Raw genomic sequence first — 12,154 nt, 5'->3', positions numbered from 1 at the left:
AATGATGGAAGTGTCATCAACGGTGCTATCAGGTGGCAGTTAAATAGCAACAATCTGCTCATTGATGCTCAGTTTAGGTGTTGCCAGGGCCACTCAGCTCCAGACCTCATTGTTCAAACATGGAAAAAAAGAGCTGAATTCCAGATGTGGGTAAGAGTGACCACCCTTGACTTCAAGGAAGCATTTGACCAAGGTAGGCATCAAGGAACTTGAGCTACATTGAAGTCAATTGGAATCAGGGGAAACTGTCCACTAGTTGGAGTTATACCAAGCACAGAAGAAGATGGTTGTGGCTGTTGGAGGTCAATCATCTCAGCCCTAGGTCATTGTAGCAGAAGTTCCTCAGGGTAGTGTCTAGGCCCAATCTTCTTCAGCTAATCTTACCTTCATCATAAGGCCAGATGTAGGATGTTCGCTGATGATTTCATGATGTTCAGCACTATTCCCAATTCCTCAGATACTGAAGCAACCCATGTCCGTATGGAGACCTGGATAATATTCAGTTTTGGATTGATAAGTGGCAAATAACATTCACATCACACAAATGCCAGGCAATGGCCATCTCCAACAAAAGAGAATCTAAGCATCTCTCCTTGACATTCAATGACATTACCTTGGCTGAAACCCCCACTATAAACATCCTGGGGGGTGTTACCATTGATCAGAAACTGAACTAGGCTAGCCATGTAAGTTCTGGGACTACAAGTGCAGGTCAGAGCCTGGGAATTCTGAGGCGAATAACTCACCTCCTGACTCCCCAAAGCCTGTTCACCATGACCAAGGCAGAAGTCAGGAGTGTGATGGAATACTCCAATTGCCTGGCTCCAACAACACTCAAGAAGCTCGAGACCATCCAGGACAAGGCAGTCCATTTGATTGGACTCCTTTCACTAAATTATATATACACTCCCTCCACCACCAGTGCACAGTGGCAGCAGGGTGTACTAAATACAAGATTCACTGCAGCAACTCACCAATGCTCCTTTGATAGCGCCTTCCAAATCCGTGACCTCTACCAACTAGAAGGGCAAGGGCAGCAGACGCATGGGAACACCATCACCGTTCCTTCAGTCGATGGGTCAAAATCCTGGAACTCCCTTCCTAACAGTACTGTGGGCACACCTACAGCACATGGACTGCAGTGGTTCAAGATACAGCTCACCACCACCTTCTCAAGGGCAATTAGGGATGGGCAACAAGCGTTGGCCTCGCTAGCGATGCCCACATTCCATGAAAGAATAAAAATATCTCAGCAGCTTGGCTTAGACACATGACAATGGGTTTCTACACATATGAGATATTGAGGTGATCAAGATAATTTTAAAAAAAGAATAAATGGACAGATGAGCAGTAATCCCGAATGATCCTCCTATTTTGGGCAAGGGGTGTATGAGGTAGAGCCATGTTATGCAGTGGTAATGACCTGGGACTTGCTGCCGAGGGCGGTGGAAGCAGCAACGATTAATGATTTCAAAAAGAAATGGCACTTGAGGGAAATAAACTTGCAGGGCTATGGGGATAAGGCAGGGGAACGGGGCTGACATCAGAAGTTCAAACTTCCCGCGCAATTCCCACAGCGGTCAGCGCGACCACTCGTCCGCGACGTCCCAACGCGCAACTTGCGTCGTGCGTCCAGTCTCCGGCGATCCGGATCGCAGGTTCCTTACTGCAGATTCCATGCGCTACGGGTGTCTGAAAGGTTGGACTGCCAATTTGCCGTTTGTGGCCATGGAGTTGGTGGTGTCGCTGTAGCGGGTGCTGTCCGATTCTGCGGCACTAGAGCTCCCATCTTGTCCCTGCCTGCGATTTGAGGGCCGTTGGTAAACGGGAAGGCGGCGATGCGCGCGCAGCTCAACTGTTTTCCTTCCTGAAGCACGTGACGGATAGTACGTCACCAGCTGCAGCAACAACATGGCGGTGGCGCCCAAGGTGGGGTGTTTGTGTTTTGCTGTGGTTTCCATGTAGCTCCCACTCCCTTTTTAATTAAACTGCTTCATTGCTTTGTAACTGGCTGTTCTCCGTCTCCAGCATTTTGGTCGATTTTTGGAGAAGTAGCTACACTTGCGATTAGTGAGTGAGGAGGGCTATTTTTTTTAAAGAAAATGTATTTCGACTTTAAAGATCGAGAGGAGAATGCCATCGGAGGCTGGGCTGTGTTGACAACTTGTCATTGGGGAAATGCCACGAGTGCAGCACCTGCTGGCGCTGCCGTCTGCTTAAGACTGGCACTCCGTTGTGCCACTCATTCCCCTTGTTCTCAGTGCATCCTTTGCAAGCAGATTGGGAACTGTTTGCCAGACTGATAAAGGAATGGAGCCGGAGGATTTTCATTTCAGAGGAATTTACAACTGTGCTAGTGATCATTAACTTGGATTCACTTTATGCAATGTCTTTTTGGCAACTCTAGTCATGCAATGTCAAGGATATAACCTACACGTTAGTATTTTCATGAAAGGATACGTTAATTGGGTAAGATGAAGTAGGGTGGGAGGAGACAATTGTAGAGCATAAACATTGACATTGACTAGTCGGTCTGAATAATCTGTTTTTATGCTGTAATATCTGTAATACATATTACGAATAGCTTATGCACTTAGCATTCAAGTGTAATTTTGTGATAAGAAAATATCAGTTAGTATTAACTAAAGTAAGTCTACATATTTATCGTGGATTAGTAGGAAATTAATGTTAGAACTTTATTTTTTCCCATGTTCACTATAAGTGCCCTCAATTTTAAAATCTCCTTGTCTCCAACTCCCAGCTTGAGCTTCTCCAGCTTTACAGTATTTTTGAGCTTTCTGTGCTCTTCCAATTCTGGCCTCTTGCACATTTCTGATTTTCACTGTTCCACCATTGGTGGGAGTGAATTCAACTGTTGCAGCCCTGAGTGCTGGAATTCTATCCCCAAAGTCCTTCTGCCTCTCTTACTCATTCCTCCTTGAAGACATTTCTTAACATTTCCCTCTTTTGATCAAGCTTTTAGCTATCTGTCTTCACATCTCCTTGTGTGGCTTGTTTGCTAACACTCCTTTGAAGCATCTTGGGAGATTTCACATGTTGAAAAGACAAAAATACCACAGGCCATGTAGAAGGTTGGGTATACAATCAGCTGTTTCATTTGTTATTATTAAAAGTTCCTACATTGATTGTGTATGTACTGAGAGGAACTAAAGAACATGAGATTGCTCACTGTAAAATGTTAAGCTAAAATGAATATTTGATTATTACCATATGAATTGCAGTTTGGCTGAAAGTTGTGTAGTTGTTGGATGAATTGTCAACTACTACTGGAAGCAAATTGCATAATGAATGGATAGACAATGCACAACATGAAAATAACACAAAAAACCTGAGAATGAATGAGGCAAAAAATTGAGGTCATTCTAGCAGGTTGACATAGCACTGAAAAATGAGGGAAAAATTGTTGAATTACATTAATACAGAGTTATTGAATGGATTATAATCTAACAAAAAAGCCCCGCATATTGAATAGCTTACAATTAATGAAATAGAGCTAGAAAATCCTGGACAGGAATGAGACCTGCTTTACCGAGAATAGGTTGAAAGCAGAGGAATGGCCAAGATATTCAAATGGCAAACTTTCCAGAAAGGCCAAGTTAGTAAAATAAGGGTTTGAAAATCAGTAACAACTTCTCACAAGATCACAGCACCAAAGGAGAATTCCTATAACTGATTTTGTCATTTAAATGGCAGTTACAGGAAATTGTTTGGAAAATTTTGAGAAGTGCATGGACCTGTACAGTACATAATTACATCAGCAAATATGTGATTGACTTGAACATTGTGAAACAGGAAACAATGGTTTCTTTTTTGTGAAGTGACCTGCAGTCATGGAACTATGGTACAGTTGTACCAGACTGTTTTTAACACTCTCTGACTGATACAGTTACATCGTGATGATCCAAACCGTGACCTGCAGGCCACAATCAGCCCTGGGATCTGACAATCTGGCCTGTGAAGACCACTTTAATTTGAGCTTACTGAACTAGACTTTTCTGCTCATTTCATTGCAAATGGGTAGACAGATAATTGTGCATGTAGTTCATGTTAACTGGTTTGTAATGTCTCCATTTGTGGACATGGAGTTTTGTAAATGATTGCTTTTGCACTATTGCCCAATTGGTGGATAAATCCTAGATGAGAATGTTAAATTTGTTAACTTTAGATATATGCGTATTATTGGGAATTTATGTGTGTTGCTTGACAGTCCATGGAAGCTGAAAAGACAACAAGCTTGATCTCCCCTGAATTCAGTTGTCTTTGCCACTTCCCTCCTTTTCCCTAGCCCACCACCCCAAACTTCTCTGAAGGTTCTCTTCGCCAACCCTCACCCTCTGATTTGAATTCTTGTCTAGTTTCTCTCCCACCTCCTCTGTGCCGTCTCTGAGCTCATCTTGTCCATGTGACCAATGTTGCTTTTAAAATGTATTTAATTGCAGGCAGATCTTTCATTGCAGTTCCTCTAAAGTTTTTGGACAACCATGCACCTTTGGTACTTATGGAACAAGGCCTGTGTGCTAACTTCTGGTTGCTGAGTTTGACTCACCTGCGTAGCTTAGCAGGAACTTTGCATGACAGCCATGTCCTGTTGCCTCAGACCCTGTTTCTACTAATCTGCTGACCACACACCTTCACTTCCTGGCTCCAATCTCAGCTGATATGAACGTTTCTCTCTCTTCACTTACTGCTCTCTCGCTTTCACGCAACTCCTCAAAAAATCAACCCTTGACCCCTCTGTCCTTGCAAACTACTGCCTCATCTCTAACCTCCCTTTCTTCTCCATAGCCCTTCAACATGTTACGTCCCAAATCCATTCCCAACTTTCCTGGAACTCCATGTTTGAATCACCTCAATCAGGTTTCCGTCCCATCACAGACCTGAAACAGCTCTTATCAAAGCCTCAAAGACATCCTAAGTGACTGTGACAAAGGTAAATTGTCTGGTTGATCACACCATCTTTGTCCAATGTCTCTTCAGGCCATCCAGCTGGGTGAGACTGCACTTGACTGGTCCTATTCATATACCTAAGCATAGCCAGAGAATCACTTGCAGTGATCTCTCTTCCTGTTACCACATCAATTTCACTGGTGTTGCCTAAAGGTCTGTCCTGGGTTCCCTCCTATTTCACACCTACATGCTGCCCCTCAGTGATGTCATCTGAAAACACAACATCCGGTTCCAAGCATATGCTGACAACACTCAACTCTACCTCACCATCAACTCTGTCAACTCCTTTAGTGTTGCAAATTTGCCTGACTGCTTGTCTGGTATCCAGTATTGGATGAGCAGAAGTATCCTCCAATTAAATATTGGGCAGACTGAATTGTCTTCAGCCCCCACCACAAACTCTGCTCCTTTATCATCGACCCCCCCTGTCAACTGTCAGGGGCTCAACCAATGTTTGCAACTTTGGTGTCACATTTGACCCCAAGATGAACTTCTAACCACCTATCCATGCCATCACTATGATCACCTAGTCCCACCTTTGTAGCAACCCCTGTATCAGCTTGGCTGCTGCTGAAACCCTTTGTTACCTCTAGACTTTACTATTCTAATGCACTCCAGGTACGCCTTCCACATGCTACCCTCCGCAGATTTCAGGTTATCCAAAATTTTGCTCCCCATGCCCTCACTTGTACCAAGTCCTGTTTACCCTTCACCCCTGTGTTCGCTGACCTGTATTGGCTCCATGTTGAGGAACACCATTTTAAAATGATCATACTTGTTTTCAAAACTCTCCATGGCCTCCACCCCCATGCATATCTTTGGAATCTCCTCCAGCCCCACAACCCTCTGCGATACCTACATTCTTCTAATTCTGGCTTCTTGAGCATCACTGATTTTAATTGCACCACCATTGATGGCCATGCCTTCAGATGCCTGGGCCCTAAGCTCTGGAATTCCCTGTCTTTCTTTCCTTTAGACACTCCGTAAAACCTATCTCTTTGACCTCATCTACACTAATTTCTCCTTATGGGATCAGTGTCAAATGTTGCTTGAGTGATCCTACGGGACACTATTTTGTTAAAGGTACTACATTAGTACAAGTTGTTGTTGAGTTACACCAATCTTTTGTTTCTTTTAGTGGAGAAAGGCATCGTTTAGTGACTTTAGGTGGTAGAAATTGGGAATCTCTATTGTTAGTAGTTCAAATTGTGAAGAAGAGGAGCACTTTATTGCTGGGTTTCTTACAGTTTGAAAAATGAGCTCTCTCTTGACCTGATGCAAAGAAGGACCAAGCACTTAGCTTCTGGAGAACCATCGCTATACGTGCAAAATGTTGGGGGGGAATAACATACAAATTTCAGTTTTGCTCACAGGAATTATGAGTGTTGGAGGTGTAATATAATTGAAAGTAATATTTTGAAATGTTTTAAAATTCTTATGAGATTGGTATGTTTACTGTTTTGAAAGTGAACTGAAAACATTGTGACTAATCAATATGGAGTTAAATTTTCTTCTTTGAGGTTTAGTTAATGAGTACTGTGTTGGAAAGACTCAGTAATTTGCTTTTAGTCTTTGACTATTTTAATCCAGTTGTATAATGATGTTACATTAGTCAAACAGTACATTGATGTAATACTGTGCATCGGGGGGAAATCATGCTAGTTATTTGGTTATCAGCATGCATAGTAAGTTTCACATGAACCAAATAAATGAGCATGTACAACTTGCATATATGTAATGTCTGGCCTGTCCTCTGATGTCCTAAATTGCTTCAAAGCCAATTAATTATCTTGAAGTATAATTGCTCTTGTTATGTAGTCAAACCCAGGAGACAGTTTGCATGATAGCAAGGTCCCACAAACAACAATAACCAGTTGATTTTTTTTTGCTGGATTTTGGCCATGATCCTGGGCGAGTTCTTGTGCTCCTCTTTGAATACTGCCGTGGGATCTTCCATGTCTCTCTAAACAGCACATTAGTTTTAATTTCTCATCTGAGATGCCGGTGACCCCTTCAAACGCAGTTGAACCAAACGGCCAGTCAGTATGGTTTAACTCAGTTTTGCAACCGTTGAATATTTGTCTTAATTCTGGACATTTGTAAAGTTGCTAATTTGAAGGACAGACAGCCTTTCGTTTACATGCTATGTTTTCAACCAAATGCAAACTTTTCAAAAAAAATTCTGTTCCACCTTTGTTTTTCCAGGTTGTATATGAACAAGATGGAGTCTTCATTCATTCATGCTCTGAAAGAATTGGTGAACAAGATACACTTCCGGGAATATTGAGGGTGATTGATAAGGTACTTCAGCTAAAGAATTTGTTTTCCTAGTTACACCTTTATAACAAAAACACTTACACCGGTTTGGATTAGATTGTGCAACTATATAAATGTTGAAAGCACAAAGTTTCTTTGCTTTCTGTGATGCCAAATCCAGTAGTGCTGGTCATAATAATTTCAACATTTTGCTTTCCATCTCTTCTTTTTTCCAGCTTTAACTTTGTGATTGAAGACTGTTATAGAGAACCATTTCAGCATTTTCATTGTATAAGCTGCACATTGATAAAACGCTATTAGAATTTGAGGTCATTTTAGGTGTCATTATATTTTGGGGCATATTTTGTTACCATTCTGCTACCCCAAGAATGCCACTGACTATTAATCCTATTAGGCATCAATGTTCTTGCAAGTGATTATAGTTCATGTGAGTCCACATGATTGACATTAGTTCATCTGTTTGACCATTGTTTCCTCTACCAACCTGCAAGTGATTCCTGGCCAAATCAGTCTTCGTAAAAAGTTGATGCAGAAAATTCACCGTATGTTTCTAGTTAGAAGGTCACATGCATTTGGAGCATTCCCTGGAATTAAATCACATATTTCATGCATTCAATTGTTTAATGCATTCTCTGAAACAGAGTGGAGCTTTTGACTGAACATATTTTGTTCACTATGAAAGATTACAATGCTATACAGACAGATGAAACTGTGTTCATGTTTAATCAAATGGAGGCAATATGCACCTCAAGATTTGATGCATCTTTGTGATGCTATCCAGATAATCCAAGGGCGTTACTTCGTGAATGCTGAGTATCAAACTTAATTTGTTTCCTTTCTCCATTTTAGCCAAGTAACAGCTGTTAATTCTACCAAAGTGGCAGGCAGACTTGAAAACTGGATGAAGTATTTTTCATGAAATAAAGCTGAAATGCTCCTTTGATTTGCATTTGGAATGATTATTGCCTTGGTATTATGGAAATGTGCACATCTTGGAACTGAACATAAGATCAGGAGTGGGCCATTTATGCCCCTGAGCCTGTTCTGCCATTGAATGAGAACCAGGCTAATCCGTGACCTAGCCCTATATACTTGTCTTTGCTCTATATTCCTTGATACCTTTGGTTAACAGATACCTATCACAAGCTTTGTAGCACCTTGTTGGCGTTACACTGAAGTTTCAAACCTGCAGGGCTGTTTCTCACCTTATGCCTTCATAAATTTTATTTTTTTGTATTTAAAAACAGGACGTCCTGTACTTATTACCAATGTATACTACTGTCTCCAATTCAATGCCACCTGTCAGTGTTTGCTAGTCTACATACCTAGATCCTTTTAAATGTTGCCAGTGTTCTTTTGAATAGATTATGCAACCAAATAACTTGAAGTAATCTGAAAATCAGTTGATGGATTTTCTCAGTGGTTGGTCTTCAGTGGGGTTGAAGACATGGGTGAATGAAGACAGGTTGAGTGTTGGGGGAGTGGTCTGTGGGAACATAATGGCTGTTTCAGAGGGAGTGGTAACATGCAATTTTCATACAAAGATATCCTGAAGTGATATAGTGGAGTGTTTAAATATGGCATAACTTTCCCATGGTCACCATTAGGGGGGCCCTTTAAACTAAATTCAGTTCAGGGTTGGAATGGGTGTGATGTGGCACACCAGGGAGGGGTCAAGCAGCAATGAGCCTGTGGTTTGCTTTTAGTATCTTTGAAAATTAGCACCAGCTATCTTGAAAACCCAGCTGGGAGGCCCCCAAGGTAAGTAAGTAATTGAATTCTCAAAGGTAAGCTATCAGGAAGTAAATAAAATCACTGGGTAAGTTTAACAGTGGTAGAAATGAGGCATAATAGAAACTTGCAGAAATTAAGTGGTAAACAAGAATTTACATGCGTACGTAAGCATATTTGCACTTCCTGTAATTTATACTTTAACATTTAACGTGGAAGCTTCCTGTGTAATCATTATAGTATACTTCTGTATCCAAACAATTATATAAACCTATTCATGATGGAAAACCATGTAAACATTTCAATGTTTAACCCCCTTTAAAAATATAAACACCTTGAACCCTGATCACATGCACAAACATCCCTGCTGACAAATTTAGCACAATTTGTTCATAAACTAAAAGGTATTTTGTCTGCCAGTTTTCACAGTAGCTGAAAGTTCTTTTAAGGTTCTAAACAAAAAGGCTATATACTTCACAACTTACATTATTAAATTTATTGAATTTGTTGTACCTTGCAAAACCTTCATTAAAACCTTAACTTGAAAGCTTCGACCTTTCCCAAAAGCTTGATCTTGGTCTTGATATTTTTTACCCAGAACAGTGACTCTGTTAGCTGAAAGTACACTGTAGCCTGAGCATTTGCAGACTACTCAGCCTCCCAAGATACATCATTAGTATTTAAGCTAAATGGTAGAATTCCCCCCCCCCCACCAAACAAAATATATTTGATAGATTTTTAAAATTATAAAATTAGTGGATAAATTTCAAAAGCTTTTATGTGAGTAAAATTTATAATTAATGTTTAAAATGTAGAGGCTGCATATAAAAGAACAGACATACTGTATTGACTACAAACCTGTTTTAGCTTTGGTTAGTGTTTGAATTATAATATCCTATAAAATTCTGAAGACATATTGATTTTAGGAGGGAGAGAGTAATGTGTCATTCTTTATCTTAATTTGGAATGTAAATTCTCCAGTAGTCACCTGCTCTGGTGTTCTTGTTGTTAGTTATAAAATTTAAATGTCTTGAGCCCTGATCTCTCTCACACAAACATCCCTGCTGACATATGCTAGATGCTGGTATCCCATCAGTGAACTAAACCACACATTTCATCCCCCAACCCCATTCCCAGTTATGTCAAACGCTAGGTTTCTGTTGCACCAGTGATCCAGTCAAAAAGACTTCTCAACAAGCTGCCAAATCTACCAATATTGTAGCAATTCTGGTAAGTCTAGGATCCCATCACAATGCTGCCAAGCTCAGGATTATATCCTAACAACTTGCATTTATGTAGCACCTTTAATGTAGTAAAATGTTCTAAGCCACTTCACAAGAGGGTTACCAAACAAAGTAAAGAGCTTTTGGTACACGTGACCAAAATATTGATCAAAGAGGTAGGTTTTAAGGAGTGTCTGGAGGAAGAGAGAGAGAGATGGAGAGGTTTAGGACTGAAATTCCAGACTTTAGGGCTTAGGCAGCCAAAGGCATGGCTGCCAGTGGTGGATTGATAAAAATCAGGGATGCATAAGTGGCTAGAGTTGGAGGACTGCAGAGATCTCAGTGGGTTGTAACACTGGAGCAGGTTACAGAGATAAGAATAGACAAGGCCACAGAGGTATTTGAAAACCAGCATGTAAATTTTAAAATCGAGGCATTGTTGGACTTTGGGCTAGGTGAACAAGCACGATCGATGGGCGAATTGGACTTCGTACACAGTTAAACCAGCTCTCTCTACCCAGTACTGACACACAAAACATTTAACTCTTATCTATTACATGTTGCATGCCTGTTTGCTATATAAAATTGGCAGGGTATATTTTTTTTCTATCGTTCTAAATACTACTCACTCTGTTATCACAGAATAATGGAGAGTTGTAGAAGTAAATCCCCAAAACACCAGTTTTTAAAGAAAAAATCCCATGCTACTATTTATTAAAAATGTATTTGATATATTCAATCACTAAATTAGTGGCACTGATGTTATTCCCTACATAGCATAAATACCCTATTATAAAATAGTGCACCCTCTGCTTGCCTGTGAACAATGCCGTTGGCTTGCTTGTGCAAGTTGTATTAACTACGTACGTGTAATGGTTCTCATAACTTGATAGCTTTATTTAACAGGTGTTGCAAAAGATTCCTGCCTGATAGAGTTGCTTTAATGTGGTCTAAATGGTATGCATTTATCAGACTGAATCCACAGTATAATCAACAACTGAATGAATTACCGATCATTTCTGGCACAAAACACACCCATAAATCTTTGTGAATAGGTATTCTACCTTGCATCATTATTCAAATTTAAAATGCAGTTTTGTTGTCTAAAATATTTGCATTGGTTGGTTAGTTGATGGTATCTTATATTTTTCCCCCAGGGTTCAGGGGCTGTAGTGGATTGGACACCAGTGGATGACTCTCTGGACTCTTCAAATATTTTTTGTGCGGGAAAGGTAATTTATCGCATAACTAAATGGAATAGATAGATTTCAATACTGTTTCTGGTGAAGTGAGCAATTTGATAAAATCTGTAGCTACACTGATATGTCTAATCCAGTTATAACATAATTAATGTGGTATACATTTGTGCAATGTGATAATTAGATGAACTAATGTTTATTTGTGCACCTTCAGATGTTTGTCTCAATGATTAAAAAATGATTAGTGCCGTAATTATGTGATCTTTCTAATGTGTGTTTTGTGATTTAATTTCTCATTTTGTCAAATCCTGGCATACCAAAATTTCAGCTTTACCAAAAGGCCTCATTGCAATGAATTACAAATTAGATATTACTATCAAAATGCTTATAACTCAACTTCTGGTCTGCTAAGTGGATCCCAGTTCACTTTACTTTGATAGAGTTGAATTCTATTAATTCTTAAAAAAAAAGTCTTCATTTGGCGATCACCATTTTGGATGTTCATTCTTCCCTCCTCTGAAATAATTGAGTTGTTTTAATCCACAATTTAATCAACTACTGAATGAATTACCAATCATTTCAAACTTCGAACATATCCATAAAATTTTGTTTACATATATTCTTGCATCATTATCCAACTTTAAAGCGTGTCTAAGTTTTATTACCTGAAATGGCAAGAGAATGTCATTTGTGCTGGGGCTGAAGACAGCAGTCACAGAATATTAAGGCTGTTTCAGTGCTGTGGCAAGGGTAGAA

The 12,154-nt window shown here is 40.0% G+C and overlaps 1 protein-coding gene across 5 annotated transcripts in view; it reads left to right on the top strand.

The window, feature by feature from the left end:
* Positions 1-1,869: 1,869 nt before the first annotated feature.
* Positions 1,870-12,154, top strand: part of tbc1d15 (TBC1 domain family, member 15) — a 66,926-nt gene continuing 56,641 nt past the window's right edge. For 2 of the 5 annotated variants that reach the window (XM_041215744.1, XM_041215742.1), the window contains exons 1-3: positions 2,052-2,070; positions 7,174-7,269; positions 11,357-11,431. Coding sequence is in view for 3 of the 5 variants with exons in the window: in XM_041215739.1 (XP_041071673.1) it covers positions 2,410-2,436; positions 7,174-7,269; positions 11,357-11,431 (198 nt within the window). In the remaining 2 variants the exon portion in view is untranslated. Of the gene's footprint in view, positions 1,930-2,051; positions 2,071-2,394; positions 2,470-7,173; positions 7,270-11,356; positions 11,432-12,154 lie in introns of those variants that run through there. The other 3 variants (XM_041215741.1, XM_041215739.1, XM_041215740.1) reach the window with 3 other exon arrangements.

The sequence above is a fragment of the Carcharodon carcharias genome, chromosome 21 (assembly GCF_017639515.1).
Source record: "Carcharodon carcharias isolate sCarCar2 chromosome 21, sCarCar2.pri, whole genome shotgun sequence".
Classification (NCBI taxonomy): Eukaryota; Metazoa; Chordata; class Chondrichthyes; order Lamniformes; family Lamnidae; genus Carcharodon; species Carcharodon carcharias.
The sequence above is the reverse complement of the archived record's forward strand: the minus strand, read 5'-3'. Positions and strand labels throughout refer to the sequence as shown.